The 27,231-nt window shown below is 44.0% G+C and overlaps 1 protein-coding gene across 4 annotated transcripts; it reads right to left on the reverse strand.

Moving 5' to 3' along the window:
* Positions 1-10,568: 10,568 nt before the first annotated feature.
* On the reverse strand, positions 10,569-20,401 carry irf2b (interferon regulatory factor 2b). 4 transcript variants are annotated; one of them, XM_078102103.1, is made up of 9 exons: positions 20,154-20,401; positions 18,161-18,253; positions 17,980-18,079; positions 16,972-17,148; positions 16,807-16,853; positions 16,315-16,435; positions 14,737-14,889; positions 13,923-13,960; positions 10,569-13,228 (listed from the first exon to the last, which is right to left on the reverse strand). In XM_078102103.1, the coding sequence occupies exons 2-9, from the start codon at positions 18,245-18,247 to the stop codon at positions 12,962-12,964; spliced, it is 990 nt and encodes a 329-aa protein (XP_077958229.1). In that variant the 5' UTR covers positions 18,248-18,253; positions 20,154-20,401; the 3' UTR covers positions 10,569-12,961. The 4 variants fall into 4 exon arrangements, with proteins under 4 accessions (XP_077958229.1, XP_040030501.2, XP_040030502.2 ...); XM_040174567.2 differs by lacking the exon at positions 20,154-20,401 and adding an exon at positions 19,577-19,873; XM_040174568.2 differs by lacking the exon at positions 20,154-20,401 and adding an exon at positions 19,628-19,808.
* Between the last annotated feature and the right edge of the window lie 6,830 nt (positions 20,402-27,231).

A 27,231-nucleotide genomic window follows, 5' to 3' on the forward strand; every position in this document is an offset into this window, starting at 1 on the left:
CTTTCTTTGGGTGTTTTTCACAGTCGGTAGACAAGTCTCTTTAGTGTCCTGCGTTTTTAGAACTGTGACCTTAAATGCCTACTCTCTGCAATCTGTTAAGGTCCTAACGACCATTCCACAGGTGCATGTTAATTGATTGATTATAATTAATTGAACATGCATGGAAAACATTGTTTAAACCCTTTACAATGAAGATCTGTAAAGTTATTTGGATTATTACAACATTATTGTTGAAATACACAGTCCTGAAAAAGGGACTTTTTTTTTTTGCTGAGTTTATAACCTGCAGCTGTTTGATGTTTCGTTGACCCATGCTGATTCAAGTGTTTTTGAATCTGAGGTACTAATAGCGTGCAATAGTGTCTCTTCTTTATTTAGGCCAGGTACTGGGTAAAAAAAATATCTGGACTCTTTGTTGTTGCAGCCCTATTTCATTACGGCTGATAAGGTGCGATACAAATGAACCAAATAGACTCATGCATATTTAAATGTGTTAAACACAATGTGCAGAATCCCAGCCGAGATTGACGTAATTATTGCCTGAATGAGTTCTGTGAAGCCAATCTGCCAGCTATCTTGGCTAAGTAGCGCACCGCCGAGTATTGTGTTGTCCATACAGGTGATAAAAGCTTATTAATGTAAAACCACACCGGCCAAAGCATGCTGGGTAATGGGAAGAGACAGGAGTAGAGAAAGTGAGGCGGATAAGAGTCACTGAAGAGACAGACATTTTTCTCCGAGTTGAAATCGGTTTGTGATTGCCCGCTCATCGGTGTGTTAGTGAAGTGCCCCGTGTTGCCGGGGTAACAACAACGGCCATCACCTCCATTACTCAGAACACTTTAGGGGGAGGAACACACACGCTCACATACACACACATGACTTACTGAGCTGTTCACCCACCAATCCAAGCTATCAAAGGACGCCAAATCAGTGTCTGCCCAGGGATGGGGACTTTGGGACTATTTTTGGAAACTTCCTGCCTCAAATTTAGCCCGAAACGGTGTCAAGAGAATAGACTCAGAGAGCAGGATCATTAATGAGTGAGTCAATGACTCTTCCTGTGAGACGGTCTGACTCACACCTCTGTGAGCATGGTGATAAGATTTCAGCATCGTGAAAGGTTGATGAAAGGTTTCTTTTCTTCATTATCCAACAAAGAAGGCCTGTCTTACAAAACACAAACAAACATTGTTGACGACTAATTAATAATGATTAGTAGCTTAAAAACTAAAGCCGGTACTCCTCCAAAAGATGCTTTGAGGTAAAAAGCAAATAGTGTGAAGGGTTATGAAAACATTTCCAATGGCTGTGTTGAAACTAAAGCCCATTTTACGTTCTTTACATTTACACCTGATTGCTTTATATTGTTTGGATACATCCTCTTTTTGCAATACCCGGTTCACAATAAAGGTGCCACTTGTTATCAATCATACAGATCGCAGCCGCCAGCTTATGTAATCAACCTGCTTATTTGATAAAATTACTTTTTGTGGTGAAAAAGAGTGGAAACGGCAAACAATTTAATTATTATATTAAGATTCCCATCGCTAAAAAGCATTACTGTAATAATTGATCATTGATCAGAATCTGGTCATTCAAATAAATATTATTTAAAGTGAATTTTAGAAGGCGGCACGGTGGTGTGGTGGTTAGGACTGTTGCCTCACAGCAAGAAGGTCCTGGGTCCGACTCCGCCCAGTGGCCTTTCTGTGGGGAGTCTGCATGTTCTCCCTTGCGTGGGTTCTCTTCGGGTACTCCGGCTTCCTCTCACAGTCCTGCGGGATGCTCTGTGGATCAGGTTAATTGGTATTGTTAAATTGCCCGTTTGTATGTGAGTGTGAATGGTTGTTTGTTGGCCGGCGACCAGTCCAGGTTGTACCCTGTCTATCGCCCAAAGTTGGCTGGGATAGACTCCAGCCCCCACCACAACCCTGTTGTTCAGGATAAGCGGTTTGAAGATAGATGGATGGAGAATTTTAGAGTGAACCTGGCATAATCCCATGGTCTGTTTTCTCTGCATTAATAATACAGCTGCCAAGAAGGTCATGCTTTCAGTTAGAGAAGTTTTCTCAAAAAGTAATCTACAGATATTTATTTTATAAATTTCCTGCAAAGTTGTTTCCTGTAACAACAACAGACTTGAAGACCAATTCACCAAAAGGATTGAGTTCGGAACCAAGCACGTCTCAGTGCTCCAGTGCGATTTGCAGGTGTTTATTTCAGCTAATATGGAGACATTTGTTGTAAATTAACCCTTTGCTACGTAAATCAGCCTCAATGCAAAAACTCTCATTATATTATTAGTATTTTGAAATCCGCTACAAAGAAGGGGGTTTCAATTTCCTTTCATAATTGGTTTCAATCATCTGACAGAAATTCACAACTATGGTAAAAACGGGGACCCCGCAGAGTTACATCCACCACTCCACAAGTATTTGTGGAGCTGAACACAGACCGGTGTTGTGGACGCCATGAAAATACCCTCCATGTTTTATGAAGCTGGTTTATGTTTCACGGGCAATTCATTAGAGTGTAAAAGTCACAACAAAGACTTTATGACCCTGGACACCTGTCATGATCTGTATTCACATCCATGCACACACCTGAGTCATTACTTCCTGGCCCAGAGACAGTATGCGAGTTAATGAGGCAACTAGGTTTACTACCTAAGCATACAGACAAAAACACACACGCACACACACACAGCTGGGTGCATAATGTGCCAGATGCCATTGGCTAAACAAACAGTGTGCTGAGTAGGAATGGAAACCAACTTGAGCTCAGTGGCATTAGTGTAATTGATGGCCCCCGCTCTTTCCAAAACGGGATTTGCTCACAGGGTTTCCTGTCTCTGGAATAGAATCTGCACCAAACAATACTAAAAAAAATCACACTTGTTGCAGATTGTTAAAGATGAATTTTAATTGAAATAATGTGAGTGGAGATGTGGAAACCAAATTCAACTAAAGTGAAAGAAAGGAGAGATTTTGAGAGCAACAACTCCAAAAGTAGGATATCTCAATGGCGTCAACCATGTTCTGAGGCCTCTAAATAGTTGCCCAATAGAAATAATCAGTAATCCGACATGTAGGAACAAATGTTGCCACCAAATCTTCAAATTGAACTGACTATTCTGAACCAAGGCCAGTCACTGCCCCCTCCACTCAATGTTGACTGACAAGCCCTTGTTAGATGAGACATGAAAAACCAGCCGGTTCTCAAATACAGCAGCGTGCATTTGAGAACTGGCTGGTTTGACTGTGGTCTGACATGTCACACTACAAGACTCTGCTTGGCGGTAGTTATGGTTAGGGTGAACAAAGTGAAACATAGAGTATAAAAAATAAAGTCCACTGAAAATCAAAAAAAAAAAAGAACGGTGTCTTTACTGTGTGAAATCAGTTCGAATTACTGGCGGCAGCTCGCCACAACCTCGCCGCCGTCCTACGATGTGAACGGCAGCTCGCCACAACCTCGCCGCCGTCCTACGATGTGAACAGCAGCTCGCCACAACCTCGCCAGCGTCCTACGCTGTGAACGGCAGCTCGCCACATCTTCGACAGCGTCCTATGATGTGAACGGCAGCTCGCCACATCTTCGACAGCGTCCTATGATGTGAACGGCCGGTTTTATTAGAACACCTGCACATACACGAGAAGGGAAAACCAAAATGATAGTGCCCAACAAATATTGATTGAATTATTCTAACAAATATGTCTTAGAAATGATTCGACAACATTTCATTAATTGTTGTTACCACAGCTATCCTTGTTCACCACCTCTACTTCTGGATAGTTGGTACTAAAACCATTCTCATTCTTGTCTCCCTCTGTTGGTAACAGTCAGTACTATAACCGTTCTTCCTGTTACCCCCCTCTGCTGTAACAGTAGGTGCAGCAACCATCCACTCACTTACAATCTCTACTGTTTATAGTCAGTACTACACCCATTCTCTCTCCTACCCCCTCTGCTGGTAGTTGTCTGTACTACAATCATTATCATTTTTGTCTCCCTCTTCTGGTAATAGTCGTCTCTATAACCATCTTCTCTCACGCCCTTTGTTATCAGTCCCTAATAGCTCACAGTGGTGCCCCATCATTTATTTATTTTGTGAATTATCTTACTGATTATTAATAATTCTATTGAATTCTATTCTCCTGCAAAATGAAACTTTACATTCAAAACGATTATTTCTTCTCAAAATGGTATTTTGTTTTCAAATGAAAAACACAAACCATCATATAAAAAGACGTTTATAAGAACCAGTTGAACACTGATGTGCTCAATGTAAAACACTATGATGAATGGAAAACACTTCTCCGATCATCATAATGACTTAGGCTTTTTTTTCGTTCAGTGTTACACTTGCTACAGACAGTACATAAGTGTTGTAAAATATTTGAGAATATTGTTTTATACTCAGAACACACAAATACATAGTAAGTAAGTAGATGGAAGGGGCACAAACAGGTTTTGTCCGGGGTGAGAGGGGTCAGCTACAATCTTTTTAGCTCGCTTCAGAGACCTGGAAGCGAACAAGTCCTGCAGGGACGGCAGATTGCAGCCGATCACCCTCTCTGCAGAGCGGATGACACGCTGCAGCCTGCCCTTGTCCTTGGCTGTGGCTGCAGCGTACCAGACGGTGATGGAGGAGCAGAGGACGGACTCGATGATGGCCGTGTAGAAGTGGACCATCATCGTCTTTGGCAGGTTGAATTTCTTCAGCTGCCTCAGGAAGAACAACCTCTGCTGAGCCTTCTTGGTGATGAAGCGGGTGTTCAGGTCCTACTTGAGGTCCTGGGTGATGATGGAGCCCAGGACCACAGCGGCGATGGGGGAATCACATAGGGTGATGAAGGATTATAGACTGTTTGTTATGTATAGCAACTGTCTGATATTCAAAGCACCAATCTGTTATTCATTGCAGCAGGGTGTTATTTGTTGAACAGTCTGCTATTCATAGAAACAGTCTATTAATCATAGCAACAGTCGAGTCACAAGTCCGGCATCAAAGAAACGGTCTGTTATTTAAAGACACAATCTGCTATGAACAGCAACAATGTCATTCATTAGTGCGCTATTTACAACAACATTTCTTTAGTCATGGCAGTCGGAAATTAATTGAAACATCTTGTTATTTACAAATTGATTTATAATAACAGTCTGTTATTATGTACTTATAGCAATTATTTGTGTTATTCTTAGCAAAAATATTCTAGTCAGCAACTGTCTATTATTCATTGAACAGTCTGTCATTCATGGAAATGGTTTGTTATTCATGACAACAGTTTGTGATTCATTGAAAAGATCTAGTATTCACTACAGCTGTCTGTCATTCTACATAACTGTCTGCTATTCAGATGTTAATGAGCCACGGCAAATGGAAATGATAACTCTGTAAACTGAGTACCAGTTTGATTTTTAAGTCCATTAATGATTGTAATACCAGGTGTACTGTATGATGTGAGTGGAAGTCTGGGAAAATTAGTTCCTACATGTTGCTACTTACTAGTGAACCCTTGTAACCCCAATGCACTTTCATTCAAACTCTTAATGGGAATATGGTGGAGTGTGTCAAAATGAAAACAATTTCTACAAAGAAAAAAGGCTGAATAGAACAGAAAAGGAAAGAAAGAGAGTCAGCGGCTGGATTGATGGATAAATGGATGACGCTAAACAACCGTCTGTTCCACCTGATCTGAAAATGTAACCCACACAAACACCTTCCGTGCCATTGGTGCCCGTCTAATATGAGCTGGCAAATCAAAAATGGATGACAATTTTTTGTGACGGCCGTAGAGCCTGGGAAGTGTTTTCTGCCGTCCCTAATGTGGCCATTCGGGTTAGACAACCACTATACAGAGTGTAAAGGCATATGGATGCCTCTGTGCCGTTAGTACTCGTCTAGCATGAGCAACCTGGTAAAAAGTGCTCATTCTAGAATGACCTTCTGTGAAGGTCGCAGAGACTTGTAAGTGGGCTTTGGGTTTGCCCGTCCCTTTGGTACCATCTGCGAGCAGTCTCTGGAGTCTTCATGAGACTGTGCCCTTCAAGCTGGTCCTGTGGTTGCAAAGAAGGTCAACATGCTAGCCTGTAACAGCCAGAGCCTCGTGGTCTTTCCTCGAGCTGGGGCCTCGTCAACATCGAACCCCGCGGGTCAAACTTGGTGAGGCCTATCGGCTCTTTTTGATGGCCTGCAAAGATACGGGCATCTCTGCCAACAAACGGAGTTTTCAAACTGAGATCAGAAGATGCTCCTGAATAAGCATGTGTTATGTTATTGTTCTTCATCAGTCTTCGAGAAGACGAAGCTAATGTGGGTCAGCGTTAACGTTCTCCAGAAGAAGGAAAAACAACATTAAAGAAGCAGCAATGATGCCAGGTTTTGTAGTTCAGCAATTTTCTAACCTTCGACCAGTTGGTGTTAGCCTTCTGGTGAAAAATGTGTGTGCTCCCATCATGCCTTGGCGGGTGTAATATAGGTTTTTTTCTCGCAGCATAGACCCTCCATTGTGTGAATATTACAAACACATAATTTTGAAGCTCTTGTTTGCCACAGATGAGATTTTAAGTTTCTTAAAAATAAATCATTCTGCGTGAAAGAAAGCATGGAATAATCCACCAAAAAAGAATCAAAATAAATGAGACCCAAACACGAAAAAGCTGAAACCATATCTGATATATGCACCGCCTCTGGCGAGCGGAAGCACTCACATGCGGATCGGCGAGTCAGAGGGAGACAAACTGCTCACATTTACTCTGATGTGTTACAGGACTTTTCTGTTTTGCGGTTCTCTTTTTATGCGCCTCCTTCTCCGCCTCTTTCCTCCCTGCTCTCGTTTTCTTTGTATCTCATTTTTACAAGCTGTGGTTGCCATGGTAACTCACATTAATTCATACGGACGTCAAATCAACGCTCTGCTTATTACTACTTACAGTACCGCTCCCGGCCTCTCTCTCTGTCTCTTCCTCTGTGTGTGTTTGTGCGTGTGTAACCTTTTTGACCTTTATTTGTGTCTTGCTTCATATTTAAAGCTGATGTTTGGTTCTTCCATGTTTCTCAATGCAGCTTTCCAGCTAGTGTACACACACACACACACACACACACACTAACTGATGCACATATGTGCTCCTATGATGCAGCAAACACACACATACACACAGAGTGTAGTAAGTCCCCATCCTCTCCCTCAACACACGCACACCTGACTTCATTATCTGCGCTGTACGATCTGGATGTCAGCAGCAGCAACCATGGTAACAAGTCAAAGAGATAGAGAGAGATTCACAGCCACTTCACACCGATGCATCATTAATGTCATTTAACTTGGCCCTCGGTGACACGTTCCATATCCCGTCTGTTTTCTCCTCTCGCTCCCCGTCTCCCCGCTTTCTCTGCAACCCTTCTCTCCTCTTCCGCCTCCTCATCTTTTGCATGGCTTTTCTCTCCCCGGTCTGCGTCTCTCTTCTGATGACTCCTGATTTGTGTGTGTGTGTGTGTGCCGGGACATGTCCTACTGTGGACCCCCAATGAGGCTAATAACTAACCATCTATAAATTGAGTCGACACATTGATAATATTCACTGGTTTCAGACGTGCGCAGTGGAAGAGGATCCTCTCACGACAAATGACTGAGCCTCACATTCTGCACAGCACGTGGAATCCATGATTATTACTTTTTTTTTTCACGCAAATCCATTCCTGCTGGGCCCCTGCACTTCCCTGCATTAATTGCTTTTGGTCTTCTCACATCAATTCTGTTATGATATTTCATTAATGGTGAGATGAGTAAGAGAAGGGAAGAGAAGCACTTGCAGAGTGTGAAAGTCTAATTAATATATTAGAAAGTTAGAAATGCTCTTTTCACGAATTCTTTGATAAATTCTTACAAAAACCCAGGAGTCTGGGCCTTAATGAAAGCCAGCTGTTTCAAATTCAAACATCAATTAAAGTAGCAGACACACAAGAACATATTAGACTATGTTTAAGTTTTTTATAAACTGCATCAGTTTGAGGCTTTGAATGGACAATAAAGCCAGTACATGCGTGTGTCCATGTAGTTTCTCTGATGACGACAAGGAGAGAAGATGAGAGGAGCTTGGTGGATAGATGGTGTTACAGTGCCACCTGCTGGTCACCGGTTGTACTGCAGGAAAGATCAATGGCATGGAGAAGAGAGGGTGAGCCGGGAACTTCAGGGTTGGTGGTTTGAACCCTGGCTGCTCCCTGTCCCATGTCGAAGTGCCCCTGAGCAAGACACCCTGCTGGCAGGCACCTTTACGGCATCCCACTGCTCGCACCGTGTGGGATGAGAACAACCTGTATGTGTAAAATAATACTCGGCAATGAAAGTGGCTTCTTCTTCTTGACGGACAGGCAGGAAAATAAGCAGACAGGAAGTAAAGTGATCGGTTGGGGATGAATCTGTGGTTTACAAAATAAGACGTGAATGAACACTGGGACAGGTTTAGAATTCTTCTGGTATCTCATATTTGTCAACTTGGTTTTACTTCCTTGCATTGTTTTGGGATTGTTGTTATTGACAATTAATTTGTGTCATACTGTCTGTATGAGATGCACCCGGCTTTCAACTTAAAACCATCAGGCTCAATATTAGACGGGCACAACAACTGACCTGGTATCAAAACAGAGTCCCGGCGGGATTTGTGGGATTTTTGTAAAACAACATTTATAACACCCAATGCTGAATCACAGAATGGGTTAATAAAGGGCTCGAAATGTCTTCCTCAGAGCCTCAAACACTCAACGATTTGACAATAGGACAGAACTAAACCCTCACGGAGAGAGCAGGAGCCCACTTCAAGATTTTGAGTCCGTAAGGGATTGAGCCTTGGTTTTGTTGTAAAATCTGAGGTAATGCCAGTTTTGTTAGAAATTCATAGTTTGAAGTGTAGACGACCGCTGACCGAGTGTCTGTATCTAGTGGTACGAATGTGTTGCACAGCTCGTGAACGTATTGTTTCAGCACGTGGGCCGTTTAGAGGAGGACGGCTGCTGGGGGTGAGACTAAAGGTTTTTTTGGAATGGTACACATGTATTAATATATGCACATGTAGACGACACCATGTTATAGAATGAGTTTTTTCCAATTCAAATAAGACAAAACTTCCCTGAAGTACTTACGGATTGTGGATGAGGTATTTGTGCAGGAGAAAAACAGGAGAAATGATGATGCAGGTAACATAATAGAGCAGGGGTCTTCAAGGTTTTTCAGGCCAAGGACCCCCAAACTGATGGCGAGATGAAGCAGGGGTTTGGTCCGCCATCTTTTATTTTTGCGCTCTTTAGACGCGAGCATGAACGCGATCTGATTGGCTGCTGCCTGTGATGTCGTATTTACATGATAGGTGCTGTGAGTGAGCTGCTGTGGGAAGATGAATGTGTGTGTTGCGGACTGAAAGATGACGTCTCCTCCATCAATTTATCCGTTCACTACAATATGTTGGATTCATGTTAATGTGTATTTAAAGACAATAAATACAACTCTGATGCTGAAGACATTTAAATTTGACCCCCCTGCAGTACCTGTGCGGACCCCCTGTTGAAGACCTCTGTAATAAGAGGATTACATTTTAAGATGCAGCTCACATAACCGCAGTGTCTTTGAGTGCGCTGTTCCCGTGGGTCGCTTTGTTTCATACCCAAATTAACCTTGATGTAAATACCATCGTGTGAAGCCCTCCCAACCTAACTAATCTTTTTCTTTATTTATTTTCATATGTTAAAATAAACAGGACTACCTTTAGGCCATTCATGATCAAATAACCACCTGATTACTTGGTAAACAGCGAATTAAAGTGCTACAGGTGCTGAGCCGCAGGTGCATCAGCCTCAAATGTGGAGCTATAACCATGTTAGCAGCCTCGTCACCCAAAAACACTATTTTAAATCTGTATTATCATTATTGGATTATGGTGACAATGATGACAAAATAAATTGGAATACAACTGCAGTTTCACCCCTGGACACTAGACGTCTCTGCAGAGCTGACTCCCGGCTGTTTGGTGAACCATCTATTAAAATACGAGAAAAAAAGAATTAAAAAATACACAGCGATATCGTCCACTGAGCGATACTGATTTCTAAAGTAAGACCCACATGTAAAGAACTCGTGCTAGAAGGAGTAGAAATCAGAGCAGGGACTTTCTGAGATGACTCACTGTTTGTGGTCAACAAGACTGCAGAAAAGGAGGCATGTGGAAGGGGAGCCGAACACAGCAGATATATAGCATCCAAAACACAGACTGTTTACCATGACTAACGGCATGAGAAGGGCAGTCGCCAAGGCAACTGGGAAGCCCTCTGCTGAGGCCTCAGGAGGCGAGCAGGAAGCCGAGTGAGAACTGAGAACAGCAACTGAAACTGAAACAGCAGCTTCTTGGTGCTTTGGATCAACCGGAGTGAGCTCTGTGTGTGTGTGTGTGTGAGTGAGTGAGTGAGTGAGTGAGACAGAGAGAAAGGAGGACACAACTGCTCTGACAGCACACGCACAAATAGTGTTTCGCACTTAGGTCTGTTGGTTCTAAGACATGATCTGTTGTCATTTCTGACTTAGAAACAAGGCTTTATTCGTAATGTCCTTAACATGCACGCTTTGTTCAGATCAGATGTAAAGATTCTCATGAGCAATGAAACTGGACTCGTTTCCCGTATAAACCGTCAGCAGTGATACAGCACAGACACCGGAGAATAAAAAAAAAAAAACGTCTTCATTATTCAGATGTACATGTTGATTCACTAGTAGTTTCCATTGCATACACAGAGCAGCGAGTGGCTGAGCGGTTCGGTTGTTTCTGTGAACTGAGCGCGTTTTCCTCGGAGACGCCCGCGGCCCTTTTACTGGCTGCTGATTGGCAGAGAGCAGAAAGCAGGCCGGGACTACACCACCAGACACTTTTTCTCTAACCACATCATTACACCTCGTCAAGCTCGACCTTCGGCTGCGACGCCGTGCCCTTTGCATACGTGACAAATGGGAAACGGACTCGACTTGAGAAAGAGCACTTGAGTGATTCCTTTAAAGTGAATCACAGAGCGGGTCTGGAGCCGCGGCCCCAGACTTCCATATTTGAAGCGTTCTGTTTGTGTGCACAGCAACACGTAGAGCCTTTAGTCTTCAGGCACATTGGATTTTTACTTACAGTTAATGGCATGGGGATTCACAAAAAAGAAAGAAAAGCTCATTAGGATAAAAATGCATTCGTAAGTAGAAAAAAGAAAAGGCAGGTGTTCACAAAACAAAGCACAACAAAAATAATAAAGAAGTGCAAGCACAAGGAATAAAGAAAATCAAAAAGGCACATGGAGAGAAACGCCCATTCCAACGTCTGCCATGGAATGAGGCCACGCCGCCTTCGGTTCCACCAGTGCACGTCGCTCTAGTGGTTGGCTTCAAAACATTGGCAGATTCCTATTTGTCCTGCTCGAATTGTCCTGTGGCACGCTAGCTGCTAGCACACGTAGCCTTTCTGATACTCGAGTCATAACTTAACACTACATTTGATGCTTTTTTTTTTTTCTTCGTTCAGATGGATTCATACATCGCTAAGATAGGCTTGCGCTAATAATACCTTTGAAAAAAAAAAACTTGGAATATCTTCGATTCTGTAGCCATTGTTTGTCATTCTGTGCACACACTTGCATTGAAGGCCTCAAAATAGCTCTTAAAGACGTCAGGATGAAGGTGAGTGGCTAAGTGCTCCAAGTTAGAGAGGATCAGAGAAAAAGAGGGAGACGGGAGTTTAGAGCCGGACTAAAAACCGTCAGCACCACGGCCTCTGCTGATGATGCAGTCCCCCGGAGCCCCCACTCCATCCGCCGCTATCGCACAGGGACACGCTCACTTCAGGACGTGCACGATCGTCGGCAGATCGCTGTCAGGAAGTTAAAGTGGACGTCTAAACCCTGAGATTCAGCCTCCTTCCTCTAAACCCTCCGACGTGTGAGAGGATGTTTGTGCCGTTGGAACCCAGTTAACCGGGTCAGGACACGTTCGCAGTGTGTGTGCACGCACGCACGCACACAAACCTCTCCGCCTCCCTTTAAAAGAAAACACTGCCATTACATTCCTGGAAGCCTCCTGCGTGCGGCAGACTAAATCACAGATAGCTGGGATCCAGCTACACCGCTTCAACGACACACACACAGCTGACTGTAAGGTGCTAAAGCTGCCATACACACGAGCTATGTACATTATTAAGGCCAGGGGGCCGAGGAGAGTTATGTTGTCCCTGGTGACTCTGCTGCACCTCCGTGTGGGCCGCTCTCTGTACCAGCCACGGGCTCCGGTAAAGCGTTTAGTGTCATGCTGACACTGCTCTGAGACGGCAGGTGATCAGTTCTAATGCCTCACGGTGAGACGACATGTAAAAGGTGTTGATTCAGAAATAAAATACTTAATTAAGTACAACAACAACAAAAAAAGCTTTCTATGATGAACAGCGAGGAACCATTAGTTTGAATGTATACGGATAAAAAGCACAACACAGCTGATGGATGTAGCGTCACACTAAAGGCAATCCTGACTCAAAGAACAACTAAAAGACAGTTTTCTCTCATTCCATCAGTGGCAAATTTCCTTGGGCATGCTGTACGTTTGGGTGCACAAAGCAGCAGAGGACACGGTCTACCGGGGACATGTGACCCATCATGCTTTCCAAACAGTGGCCGGATAGTGTCCAAAACGGATGTGGATGACCGTGAACTCCACATGTACATCATTCTACCCTCGGCCACATTTACATCACGCAGACCCGCACATTCAAAAAGGGGCGGAGTAATAAATCACAGCATCACCAGTCAGAACACTGAGAGACGCCACGCAGTAGCGAGGTGAGTGCTCCACGCCCCTTCTCCCCCGATGGAGGTAACAAAGTATCTCTGTCGTTCCTACGCCCTTGAAGCAGCGACGACGCGCCCTCGCTTGGGGGTCGGAGGTCAGGAGGGCGTCACATCCGACGTTTTCATGATGACACTCGCGCGCATCTCGTGGGTGTGGCTGGCTGGCGACGCCGGGGAGTTCCCGCCGTAGCTCGGCGTCCAGCCGTCAGTGTGGTAGCTGATGAGCGGGGTCGGGTCTCGCGTGCTGGTGACCCGGAAGTTGGGCTTGCTGGCGCTGACGAAGCTCGCCATGCCGGGTAGGGAACACGTGGGAACCCTGAGGACTGGCGTGTTGTAGTCCCGCCTCCACCCCACGCCGACATCCTGTCAGTCAAAGCGAGGGGGGAAGAAGAGGTATGTTGGCAAAGAACAGTCAAGCGGCACAAAGCTTTAGCTGACGCATGTTGTGGTAAAACATGGAGCTAAATCAGCACGTCTGTGACCACAGTACAATATACTGTACGTCCACAGTAGTTGTTCTAAAATGCATCACATATAAACAGTCTCAGTGTGTCGGTTATCCACACCGGTGGGCCCTTCCCGGTTTTCACGTGGGAGAGGTTTCAGTTGGTTACTAACAGCATATGTACACATAAATATATTTATAATAGATTCTTTCTTTTACTATCAGGATTTAAAGTAACTGTTTCTACATTACAACATAGATAAGAACCCTGTACTCTGATAACAGGTACTGTGTGTGTGTGTGTGTGTGTGTGTGTGTGTGTGTGTGTTTCCACTCGTACAACGTACTACAAATGACAACCTCCGATCAAACTGTTAATGTTTGACAGCCACAGTCCCCGACAAGGTCCTCCCTTTTCTCAGTCTTGCTCAACATTACAAGAAAGAACACACACACACTAGCGCACGCACACACACACACACACACACACACACACGCTAGCACACCCTGTTTCAGCAGGAAGGTTGTAGAAGCTAAAAACCAGTTCCTCCAAAGATTGCAGCAGTGAATCCTTCATTCATTAGTTTGTAGGTGAGTACAATGGAGACTCACGTCTTTGTTGTCCTCTGTGTCACTGTCTGTGTCGCTCCCTGTAGGAATAATAAATATGTATAAAATGCAGGCATGAAAAAGCAGTTCATTCATAAGCATTCAGGGAACGTCCTAGTTTGTTCACATGGAGGCAGAATTAAGTAAATTATCAAAAGAACGGCAGATGGAATGATTGCAGGTGTGAATGATAGAACCCACTCTGCCGGAATGACTGGTTGGGGAGCAGAGGAGAGGAATACACGCCTAGATGTGAGATAAACACATGGGTGCACGTGTTTCCACTGAGCATGCATGTTATGGACTTCTATAACAGAGGGAGGAGTGCTTTCATGTTGGGTGTGGTACTTGCTCACTGCTAAAGGTCCATTTGTCAAGTGCCTCTCCCGGCCCAAGGCCGCTATATTGGCAGCTTGGCCGTTCAAGGAAGAGCAACAACTATACGAGAAAGAATGCATGAAAATGTAAATTGTAAATTTACTTAAATTGTGAGTAATTTGTATGCAAAAAATACATGAATGAATGAATGTATGTACTAAATATATTGCACTTAAAGATCAGATCTGTGGACTGTGCTTTATATTGATGATGCAATAGGGGATGATGTAAGGTATCAACAGTTCACGGGGTCATCGTCTCACTGTGTTTCAGATGTTATTAAAACAGCTGATTTGGGCTGGTGGAGCCCATAAGCACACACGTAGCATGAACTGCTTCGACAAGCCCGTTCCTAACCACCTAACCTATTTCTGCCGGTTACCGGAACATCAATGTGCTAAAGCACCGCGTGTAAGTGTGCGTGCGAGGGGGGGCTCACCGCCGCACGAAGACACCGGGGAGATCTGGAGCGGGTAGGAGTGGGAGGAGCTCACAGTCTGCTCTTCGTTCTCAGTGGTCACTTCGATGGTCTGACAGACGAATGGCAGCTGCTCGCTGGCGATCATGTGGTCTTCTACTGAACCGTGAATGGCTGTGAATGGACACATCGGATATGTAGTGACAGGCCGAACGCATGAATTATTGATCGCTCCATCTTCGGTGTGTGGAGAGACCAACACACACACACACAGCTGTTCGGGCGTGATTATTCAAGATATCAAATCAAAACACTGCTTTGATTTTATGTGAGCATGTGTGCACATACACATACCTTAAAATGAGATATGGAATATAAATACATTACATTACATTACAGGTTTAGCTGACGCTTTTATCCAAAGTGACTTACATTGCATTTTAAACCATGGGTTTCTCTTAGGGGTGAGGTGTCTTGCTCAGGGACACTTCGACATGGAGCAGCCGGGACTCGAACCACCAACCTTGTGGTTCCCGGTGCACTTTCTCTACCCGTGCGCCACCGTCGACCACAATACATTGCGCAATGACAGTCATTCTATCTAAATATAATGTTAATTTTAGTTCATGTGGATTTTTGTTGATTTATAACTTAACTTCTAACAGTTGTTTTTTAATCTTTTTTCTTCCCACTACGTTTCCTTTTCGCACTTTAACCTTTGCTCCTGAAAAGCCTGTAAATTTCCCCGCTGCGTGACTAGATCGGATCACAGATCTTAAAAAATTTCAAATCCTAGATTTTGATCTCCTTCATGTTGGATCTAGTTTCTCCCCAACACTACTTTTTAAGAGACTGTTACAAACAGGAATTCAAAGACTTAAATAGATGCATAATACTTTGAAGGTGCAAAATACCTTTCATTGTGACACAAACAATAGTGAGAACAGAAAAGTGCACTTGTTTGATGCATAGGTACCCAAGTCATTACTTGGTACTGACAGAACCCCCCAAGTCATCTGGGGTATGTGTCCACCTGCTTTGCACATGTACAGATGGAAATGTTTGTCCATTCTTCTTGGCTAATAAGCTGAAGCGGAGTCACATTGGATGGAGATGTTTGTAAACAGCACTTTTCAAATCTTGCCATAGATTCTCAATGAGATTGAGGTGTGGGCTTCGACTGGGCCATTTAAAACATGAACATGCTTTGATCTAAACCATTCCATGGTAGATCTGGCTGGATGTTTAGGGTCATTGTCATTATGTGACTTGTGAAGTCTATTAGTCGCACCCGATCACGCCAGGGGGGCGTGGCTTATCTCTGTGAAGTCTCCGTAAAGACAGTCATCATTTCCGCTCTCCACCATGGAAATAACCACTATGCACTGTAGTCTGTACTTGGAAATGAAACCACCGTTCCATGTCAGGATGCTCGATGCAATGATTCCTCGACTGTGCAACCAGAAACAATCAAATGTAACGAGCAATATGTTGGTGATTAAACTTGTCTAAGCAGCAATATGAAATAGGCCTAAAACCAGGTATGACTGTAAATAGCTTTTGTACGCTAGTTTAAGGTAAAGGTATGTGGTGTAGTACCTGAGGCACTGTCCATCAGAGTAAACTCTGGTGGTTCCTCTTTGATCACTTCCAGTTTGATCATGTCCTGCGTGGTGTAGGCTATCGGTCCCACGGGAGCGTCTGCAGACGGAGACGCTACCTGATGGGGAGAAAAGAATGTTGATGAATAAATCTAAAAAGGACAGCGGCTTTAATCTCACAGCAGCAGATGCAGACTAGGAGTCAGGTGTGAGCGCCACATGCGTGCATACACGGCGTTATTAAAGGTGGGGAAAACTGTTGTGGCCCTTTAGAGAAAATGAAATCAAACTAAATGAAGCGGACCTTCCGTGGGGGGGGGGGGATTTCTGTGATGCCTGACGGGTGATAAAACACAAGCAGGAGAATTAACTGCAGGACACCAGAATCGCGCTCTTCTTCTCTGGTGTTATTGCGTTGCATTCGTGCTGCTGGTGCTTCAGCAGTGTTTTTTAAAAGCCGTGTCCCGTAATCGAGCTGTTGAGCGTCTACCTGTTTATTTGCCTTTGGCCGACCCTCCTTGTCCGTCTTCTTCTTTCCTAAATGGACATGCAGACAGAAACACACACTCTTGACAAATCAATGTCAAAGCCACGACATATCGATATATCATATGGGAGGGGTGTGTTTTTCTTTTACCAGGGCCGCAGCACTCACCTTTCTTCATGCTTCTCTCTGAGGAGGACAGCATCTTATACACCCGGAAGGCGTTTGTTCCCTTTTTGATGCTTTTGTCCTTCACCTCCTCGATGTCCGGCAGGCTGTTCATGGCACAGCGGAAGTTGGCCTTCCACGTTTTGGGATCTGGACGGTCTGTGCCTGGCTGGTATTTACCTGCATGCACACACAGACACAAAATATCCCAAGATTGAAACAGTTTGCAATTTAAAATGTAAAAATATATTACAAAATACTGTCACCAAAGTAACTATTGCTTCCTGGTACAGAATTAATCCATTAGGGTTTTGTTTAAATATTCTGCAACTATTCAACCACTTTATTCTGCTGTGGATTTGACCAGTGGTCCCCAACCACCGGGCTGCGGGCCGCTACTGGTCCACATGCCATTTGGTAACGGGCTGCACAGATGGAATACATAACTTTTATTTGACTTTTTAGTCTAGTCCCATTTAGTTTAATGGTAAATCACCCCTCAGGAGACATAAGAGCCTACAACTTAAAAAAGAGAAAGCTTCATTTAACAGGCAGTCATACTGAAAATACGGGTTTATTGCCGGGCCGTGAGGCGGAAAACACAACATTTACCATTTTTTCTTTTGTGCATTTGTTGGGTATGACGATGCAGAGAATAAACTGTGACATGAGACTGCAACTTGGTTATTCTTATTTAGTTTGACCACAGCTTGCACACCCAAACCTCTATTCTTCCCAACCAACAAAAGAAGACTTTTTAAAACATTTTCCTCTTGACTGAAGCAGTAAGGAGTTTTAGGGCTATCTGCTCTTCGTGCTTCCTGACAGAGGACGCGTCAGAGAAGCTTTCTGTGGCCTCACTGAATATCAAACTCCTACAAGTTGGATCATTTAGTTTCCATCTGGGAATCTAAAGATTCTTTGATGTGAGACAGAGGCAGGTGTCTGGTTGGCATGATAAATGATAGAAAATGGAGACCGGCTGAGTGTGTGTTTACATGCGAGTGTTACCTGTGTGTATGGCCCATCTCATGAAGAGCGGAGCATCTTTCTCCAGGTCCCAGCCATGACGCGCAGCATGCATCCACGGGATCTGGAAAATTCGCTTTTCCTACAGACATTTACATTTTGTCAGTTCTTAAAAACCAATATTAGCCTGTGTGTGTGTGTGTGAGAGAGAGTGTAAACTTACTTTGTTAACCCATTTGAGTCCTGGTATCTGACAGGAATCGATCTGTTCCTCCAGCCAAGGCCTCATCCTCATCCTCTCTACCGGCATTGTGTCCTGTGAGCACACACACAAGTTTATTATTAATGACAACTGTATGTTTGATGACAGAATGACTGAATTCAACAAAACAAACAAGTCATTGTATTTATTTATTTTATTTCATAAGTGTCTACATAATGGTATACTAAATTAAAAGAAAGAACAAAACACAAAGGCTGGCTACTGTGTCCACCAATGTGTATGCATACTGAAGGCTCGCCTCACAATAAGAGCGGCTGTGTTTTTGTCAGTTTAAGAAGACCCATTCATATGTACATATGAATGGGTCTTCCCTGTACGGGCGTGCCTCTATGTTCCTGCAGTAGCCCAGAGGGAACAAACCAAACGCTGGCTCTCGATTGGGCCCTTCCCGGTTTCGAACTAAGAGTTCCATTTTATCTGCGTTGTAGAGATAAAAGTCATAAAAGGTCCATGACACTGAACTTAACTTAATATCTCACCTGCAGCCTCAAGATACCGACCATCTGTGTCCGACTGCAATCAACCTTAAATTACAGATCTTACAAGACAGGACAAGTGGGTGGACGATGGAAAGAACTATAACAGAAGACATGGAAGGCAGCATGTTGTTGCTGCAGCGTGTGACTTAAGAGCAGCGTTGTGATCCCTGCAGCAGCCTGATGTGGTCAAAGTCCGGTCAGCCCAGTGAGGCCGACGTAAGAGATCCCCCCCCCAGGTCGAACAGGGTGACATGGCACTGCGTCAAGTGCAGCATGTTATCACTTTTTATGAGCCGTCCAACTGCGTCCAGCTCGCAGCACGAGTTGACTGCGGTACAAAAAGGTTCAAATGACAGCGGTCTGTTGTTTTAAAGCATGAATAGTATGCAGTATATTAGTTATGACTGTTAAATATAAAGTTTGTCCAGCTGATGAGGATAATTCATCAGTGTCAGACCAATGCTGCTAGTTGTAACACTATGAGGCAATGTGTTCTTTTTTTCTAATGGCACATGAGTCATACTTTGTTTTAATAGGTAGGAAAATCACCCCGGTAGTGTGGATAACGAAATAAAACACGTTGCCAGTTGCAGATCGTGATACGTTACTTCCGTTTCGGTACAAATGACGTCCTCCTGACAGCACTCTGATTTACTAACACCTGCACGGACTCCTGAATACAGCATGAAGAATGCTCACGAGCCGATCCGTTTGTCCGCACGTCGCGGTCCAAACTACGAAACTTTTAAAATGTCAAAGCGGCACAACGCGGTCCGTTTGTCTCCGGTTTGCTAGCGCGCCGACCAGAAGCAGGGCAGAAGTGAAAACCAATGTAAACAAACGCAGAGCGAAAACTACAAAAACTACTTTCACTTACACGTCGAGCTAGCGAGCCGTCCGCAGCGCGAACGAGCTGACAGGATGTTACCTGCGGGGCCGCGGGGCGGTGCGTGCTGTACCGCGGGGCAGAAAGCAGAGCCCCCCCGCCGGTTCTTTCTGTTTCTGTTCGGTAAGCGAGGGGCTCGAGCTGGAAACCCCCTCCTGCTCTCGCGCTCTCGCTTTGGGTCGATCCGAGCGGCCTCGCGGAAGTCACCAGCGCGCGCGTGCGCGCCCAAAGACAGAGGGCTCACTCTGGTTCTTATTTCTCGGTGCCACTGAAGCCAGCTGACCCAAACCACTGCGCCTCTCATGGTTCCGCTAATCGTTTCAGTTAAAAAGCTAATTGCGTATCAATGAAATAATATTAGCAATAAGGATGTTTTGTCATCTGTAGTCCTGGTGCAGATGTTACTAGTTTCCCCAAATGTACATAACATAATAATTAAAATGAAATCACCCCGCGTAACCGTGCCCTGTATAGATTATACAACTGTTAGAAATATTCACACTTAATACGCTTAATTCGAAACAATCCTAATGTCAATGTCGGATTGTAGCGCTTGGTCTGGTCTCACCTCAGACAGAGACGATCTTTGAGCTCGATTTCATTTTCACTTCCTCTGCTGTATCGCCTCCTCGTTCCCTTATTGCGCGGTCGATGATGGAAACGAAACAAGTAACTTAAAGCGTGCGTGTGTGTGAAAGACCAGACGGCTCACCTGCAGCTATTTAGAAAGTACAGATTTTCCCTTTACTGGCCTGCACCGAACAGATGTGCTATCGATAGAAATGTGGGTTCAAAAGACGAGCAGAGTACACGTTCACACTGAACACACAAGTTTCAATCAGGAAGTTGTTTTATAGATTAGTCAAAACTCAATAGTATCGGAATACATCTGAAACAAATGGTTATATAGGCTTATAAAGATAATCAAAATGTATTACTAGTACATATTATATATTACTACTTGTTCGTCTGTTTATAGAATAGAAACCATAGTAAAGACCAGCAGTAGAGGATGTGTTTGAAAAAAGTAGAAAAATGTTATTTGAACTAAATATGAGTGAAGAGTGTCAGGATGAAGTTATGAACAGCCATACTGTCAGGTCCCCGCCGTCTGGGCCAGTCTGGCTTTTCTCCATCCAACAACACACATACACTAAGACACCTGCAGCCAAGAATGAGGAGTTCTGATAAACTGAGAGCTAGTGAACACTTTCCCAGAAATACTTGGTAAACAAGTAACCCTGGTTCAAAGTATTGAGATACACAGAGACAGGGTGACAGCTGGAATGAAATACGCCACCCGCTTGTCTGCACACTCACACACGTAACAAAAAATATCTGTATGTGATGCACATGATCTGTTTGTGCATCAAGGGGTTAAATGTCAGTTCCTGGAATGTGTCCCTCTGCAGGACTGCTGATTTGTTTCAGTGAAAGACGGCCCTCAGAAGCCCGCGGCGCGTCTCTCTAGCGTCCCCTAGAGACTTACAAGAGTGTCCTCTTATACTGTTCATCCTTCATGTGAAACTGCTTCTGGACAACACTCCAAAGGCAGCGCAGGCAAAGGCAGGTTCACGGCCTCTGTCCATCCAGATGTATGGACGGGAGGTCCAAGGTGTGGTTGATTTTGGAATAAAGTGAACGAATATGATGATGAGTCATGAAAAGCAGCCCTGATGAACAAAAACATATCAAATATCTTTACTGGGTGTTTAGTTTGATTATGCTGCCACGTCCTGGGACAGAACTCCTTCAATAATAACAAGAAAGTAAGTTTGGCAGGGTAGTACTTCATCTTTATACATTTTAGGACTCGCAAAAAACTTCCTTACAGAAAAAAGCTTGAAGTGAAATGGGTCTAAAGTCTGAAACGGATGCAGTTTCCGGTAATTTAAAATCAACTGATGTTTATTTTACACTTTAATTAAATTAATTTTATTTTGTATAGCCCAAAATCGCAAATTTTCCTTAGAGGGCTTTACAGTCCGTACACATACAACATCCTCTGCCCCGAAACCCACCATCGGCACAGGAAAAACTCCCCAAAAAAATGAAAAAACCCTTCCAAGAGGGAAGAAACCTTAGGGAGAACGTCAGAGGAGGGATCCCACTCCCGGGATGGACAGACTACAATGGATGCCATGTGTACAGAATGAACAATGTATAATACATGCAATTCCTATGACAGACATGATTCAAGTAATTGTGAGTAGTAAGCCAGGCGCACTTTTAGATTTAGTTGCATGGAAAGTAAACACTTTTTTTTTTATACATAGCCAGAATTTGAGGCTGCAGCAGACAGAAGTTAAATGGTTGAAAAATCAGTTTGTATGTTTTATAACATTCATTGGGAAAAATATTCTAAAATGTATGGCAGTAAATCTGTGTCATCGGATTTTGAAAGAAAAAGGTAATTGAATTCAAAGCACTGAATATTTACACATTGAAATTATATATCTGAATGTTATTCAACGTTAAAATATTCAACCGCAAAAAATTCAACCGCACCATCTGGGAATCCAAATGTTTTCTTCTTCTTCTTCTTTTTTGTTCACTGGCAGATCGCACCAACTTAAAGGTGCATATACCGCCACCTACTGCACTGGAGTGAGGCCGGTCACGGCCTCCCTTCTATATCCTGTTGTACAGCCCCGTGTTCCTAAGAAAAATAAATACTGCCTTCATTACTGCCTCCTTCCCTTTTCCACCCCCAAGCACCCCACCTAAGTCCCAGCCCCGCTTTGTCTCCCTGACACTACCATACAACACCACCCTCTCCTTATCATACCTCCCACAGACAAACAGTACATGCTCAACTGTTTCCACCACATCACATCCATCACACAAACCTGTGTCATGTTTTGCCACCAACCCTGTGTGCCCATACCTTAACCTACTCCACACTACCTCTTCCCTCCTGCACCCCATCATTCCCCCAACCTCCTTCACTGACCTATTTATACCCCGGAAGTGCCTCCCTTTACCACCTTCACCCCACTGTCTCTCCCACTCCGCAATCCCTGCTTCCCGTATCAACGACTTAACCTCCCTGCGCCTTAACGACACCCTTACATCCACCTCAGTCCTCCTTACAGCACTCTTTGCCACCATGTCAGCCACCTCATTACCCTCCACTCCAGCATGCGCAGGAACCCAGCAGAACCTCACCTCTACTCCCTGTCTCTCCAACCCCAGCAATATCCCCATCAATTCTCCCAGTAGGTCTTCCCTGTCAGACCTACCATCCATAACACTGCTTAACACTGCTGCTGAGTCTGAACAAATCAGCACCCTACATGGTGTCACATCCTCCACCCATCTCAACCCAATGATCATAGCCACCATCTCTGCTGTATACACCGACACATTATCAGTGACTCTTTTACAGATACTCACACTGAACTCAGGCACATGCACTCCTGCACCCACTCTACCCCCATTCACTACCTTAGATCCATCAGTGTACACCCTTACAAAACCATAAAACCGTTTACAGACATACTTCTCCACACACACACTCACGTCCCCCTTGCCCCACTCCCTCCTCTCCTCCATCATGCCTACATCCACTCTTGGCATCGGGAACATCCACGGAGAGATGGGCCCCAATGCAATCGCTGGCCCTATCTCTATCCCCTCTAAGCCATACTCTATCACTTTCTGCCCTATTGTCCACCCATACATCCTCAAACTACTCTTGTCCCTCTCCCAACACTCCCTCGTTGCCACAACCGCCGCGTGGCTTTCAGCACACCCCTTCAGCCTGCCCCAATACGCCAGCGCCAACTTGTCCCTCCTCAAACTCAGTGGCAATTCCCCTGTATCCACCTGCAACACCACTACTGGAGTGGTCCTGATAGCCCCCACACACAGCCTCAGTGCTCGTGATTGCACCCTGTCCAATCGCTGTATCACCCTCTTGGCCGCAGCTCCATAAATAAAACACCCATAGTCTATCGTGGATCTTACCAGTGCCTGATACATACACAACAGTGTCCTCCTATCTGCCCCCCCAGTCTACACCTGCCACAGCCCTCATCAGATTCAGCACCTTCCTGCACTTCTGTTCTATAAACTCCACATGTTTCCTCCATGTGAGCCTTCCGTCAAACCATAATCCCAAATATTTAAACTCTAACACCCTTCCCAATTCTTGGCCATACATGTGTAACCGAACCTCCCCCACCCTCCTTCTCGAGTACACCATGAAACACGATTTAGTCACCGACATCCTAAAACCCCATCTCTTGGACCATTCCTCCACCACATCCACCGCCTCTTGCATCTTCCTCATTACAAACTTTTCATTCTTACCTCTCTTCCACAAAGCCCCATCATCTGCATATAGTGCCCTACCCATACCTCTCCCTACATCCCTAAACACATCGTCGATCATGATTGTAAACAACACAGGGCTAATCACACTGCCCTGTGGGGTGCCATTAGCAACCTCATACCTCTCTGACAATATTGTCCCAACCCTCACCTGTATGTACCTGTCAAACAAGAAATCCAGAATCCAATTATACATTCTGCCCTCAACTCCCAATGCACTTAACTTCATTAACACCCCCTCTCTCCACATAGTGTCAAACGCCTTCTCTATATCAAAGTACACCACCACCATCTTCTCCTTCATAGCAAGTGCCTTGGCTATCTCTGTGCTAACCACCACCAGTGCATCCATAGTAGACCTTCCTCTCCTGAACCCACTCTGTGCTTCACTCATCAATCCCTTACTTTCCAGGTAGAATATCAATCTTTTCACTATCATCTTTTCCATCAGTTTACATAGGTTTGAGGTCAACGCTATTGGTCTATAGCTATCCACCTTCCCTGGATCTTTTCCCGGTTTAGCAAACGGCAGTACTACCAAATCCAAATGTTATGTGCCTTGTTTGTGTTTGTACGTGTGTGCGAGTGTGTGTGTGTGGACGAGTGGGTGTGATTTCCTTCAGGTGTGCTGCCGACGTCACTGCTGCGGCTGATCAGAGGGGACACGAGTAGGGAAGGACAGTGAGTGGACAAAGGCTGGGAAGAAGGTACTCAAAAGAAAGAAAAAGAGGGAAGCTAGTCTAGGTGAAATGGAGAGTGAAGACAAGGAAAAAATGCTAAATGTAGTCAATCAATCAACTTTATTCCAGACACAGAGGTCCATAGAGAATACATACACATAAACAAACAACAACAATACAAACAACATTTAAGAATGATGCAGACGAGGCATCATTTATAAAAACTTATACAGGCTTCGGGTCCAATGTTTCCAAAAGCAAAATGTATACCTTGTGTCACTCTTGGAGACATCCACTAAGGACACAACAATCATATTCTTAGACCCTGTCAATCTGCACATGAATCTATAAATACAATTTCTTAAAACAGCTTTAAAAGTGGGCACTTTATTGGACACAAACATTTCACTGGCACTATTCCACCTAGGGACTTTAAGCACAATTCTCAGTGAATCATTATAAGCCACTTGAAGTTTTCTCATCGTCGACTTACTAAAATTACACCACAGGTGGGCAGTATACAGTGGGGTGCAATAGGTTCTGAAAAGTGCAATTTTAACATCAGAAGTGCACATGTGAAATTTGAAATCATCATCACACAGGCCATCTCTGATCACATGTCCTAGATATTTGACTTTCTTTACAACTTCTAGTGGTTCACCTGCCAATGAGAAAGAAGGATAGACACTTCATTTCCTCCTTGGTTCTGGCAATCACCACCACACTCTTCATAGAGTGAAATTTTATATCAAACATTAGTCCATATTGAGAGCATATTCTAAGAAGTTGCTGTAGGCCAGCACTGGAGGGAGACAGTACCACCAAATCATCAGCATAAAGCATATGATTAAGTAGACTATCCCCCACCAAGCAGCCAGTTCTACAGCCCTTTAGCTCCCTAGATAAATCATCCATGTACAGATTAAATAAGAGCGAAGACAGAATCCCGCCCTGCCGCACACCATTGGATACATAGAACGGGGTTGACAAACTCATCCCCGACCTGACTTGCATAGTTTGGTAAGTGTACCAGAACTGCAGTATCCTAATTAGGTCAAAGGGAACCCCACGCTCATGTAGTTTACCAAACAGTCCAGTCGATCTCGTTCCTCTCCTCGTTTGCACCCCGCCTGCTCGTCCGCTGTCTTGCCGTCCTTTTGCTTGATTTCACTGTGGCTTCCCCTGCCCGTGGCTTCCGCTTTCATGCCGTGCTTAGTGTCCTTTATAAACCCATGCTAAATTGCAAAACCAAACCATGCTAAAATATAACAAACCAATAATTTACAGAAACCACAATGTCCCCCTGGTGACACATCCAGGAAACACATAAATACTGTGCTATTGCGTGATCTGTACCTATGGACAATTTCTTTAAGTGCATAAATACCCAGATCAGTTCCATGATTGCTCTTAAAACCAAACTGATTATCTGTTGATGCTATGTATTCTGCAATCATATCCATAAGAATCCCTTCTAGTACCTTGGATAGTATACTAGCAAGAGCAATAGGTCTATAGTTATCTATACTAGTTAATTTACCAGTCTTATTTTTAACTACAGGCACCAGCAAAACAGACAACATGGACCCAGGAAGTATGCCATGTTTCATCAACCCAGAAAAGCACAAAGCAAGTAAAACTGAGATACTTTGACCAGCATATTTCAGATGTTCTGCTGTTATTCTATCCCGCCCACAGGCTTTATTCATTTTAAGTTTGTCAATAGTTCCTCCGGCTTGATAACTACACGTTCACTGTAAGGTATCTCTCCTATGTTGAGCACTTTTGAACACTCTTCACACAGTTAATGCAATGTCTTCAGGTTCAGTAATGCCATCAATACTAGAAGGCAGTGGCATTCTGCTATTATTAACTTTCACCTCCTTCCAGAACTCATACACGCTAGTTAGCTAGTTAACTAAGCCGTATATGCACGGGGTTGTCGTCGTCGTGGCGCAGGGGTTAGAGAAGATGAGCTGGGTTGGTGGTTTGAGTCCAGGCTGCCCCATGTTCCATGTTGAAGTGTCCCTGAGCAAGACACCTAACCCCTAATTGCTCCCCAGGCAAAAATGTAAAAAAAAAGCCATGGGTTTAAAGTATAATGTAAGTCGCTTTGGATAAAAGTGTCTGCTAAATGACCTGTAATGTAATAATATACACAAGAATGTCTGTGTTAGGAAGTGGAGGCTGGTTAACCGCAGCAATAACTACAGTAAGGAGACACAACCAGAACGAGGATAAAAACACACATTTTATCCAAAATAATTCATTGTGTGAAGTTTTGTGGGGCTTTTAAGTTGGTCTTTCCCAACACACTGATCCGGTGTTTTCCCAACAAACTGGGTTCATAGGTTCATCTCAGTGACGTGCAGGCAGCCAAAATTCTAAACATAAAAATGTTTATTAAATCATTTAATTTATTAAACTTTTATTTGTATTTTTACTATTTATTCTTGTAATTATAGATTATACATTGTTTAGACGTTACGATGACAAATGATGACAAAGAACTAGAATAAGCAGTGCTTTTACCGTCTGTTCATTGGGGACGATAAGCGAAAAGCCCCTTCGATCTGCTGTGCCTTTGCACGTAAATGGTTAAGCCAAAAATAATAGCTCAAAAATAGGTTA

The sequence above is a fragment of the Gasterosteus aculeatus genome, chromosome 4 (genome assembly GCF_964276395.1).
Source record: "Gasterosteus aculeatus chromosome 4, fGasAcu3.hap1.1, whole genome shotgun sequence".
Taxonomy (NCBI): domain Eukaryota; kingdom Metazoa; phylum Chordata; class Actinopteri; order Perciformes; family Gasterosteidae; genus Gasterosteus; species Gasterosteus aculeatus.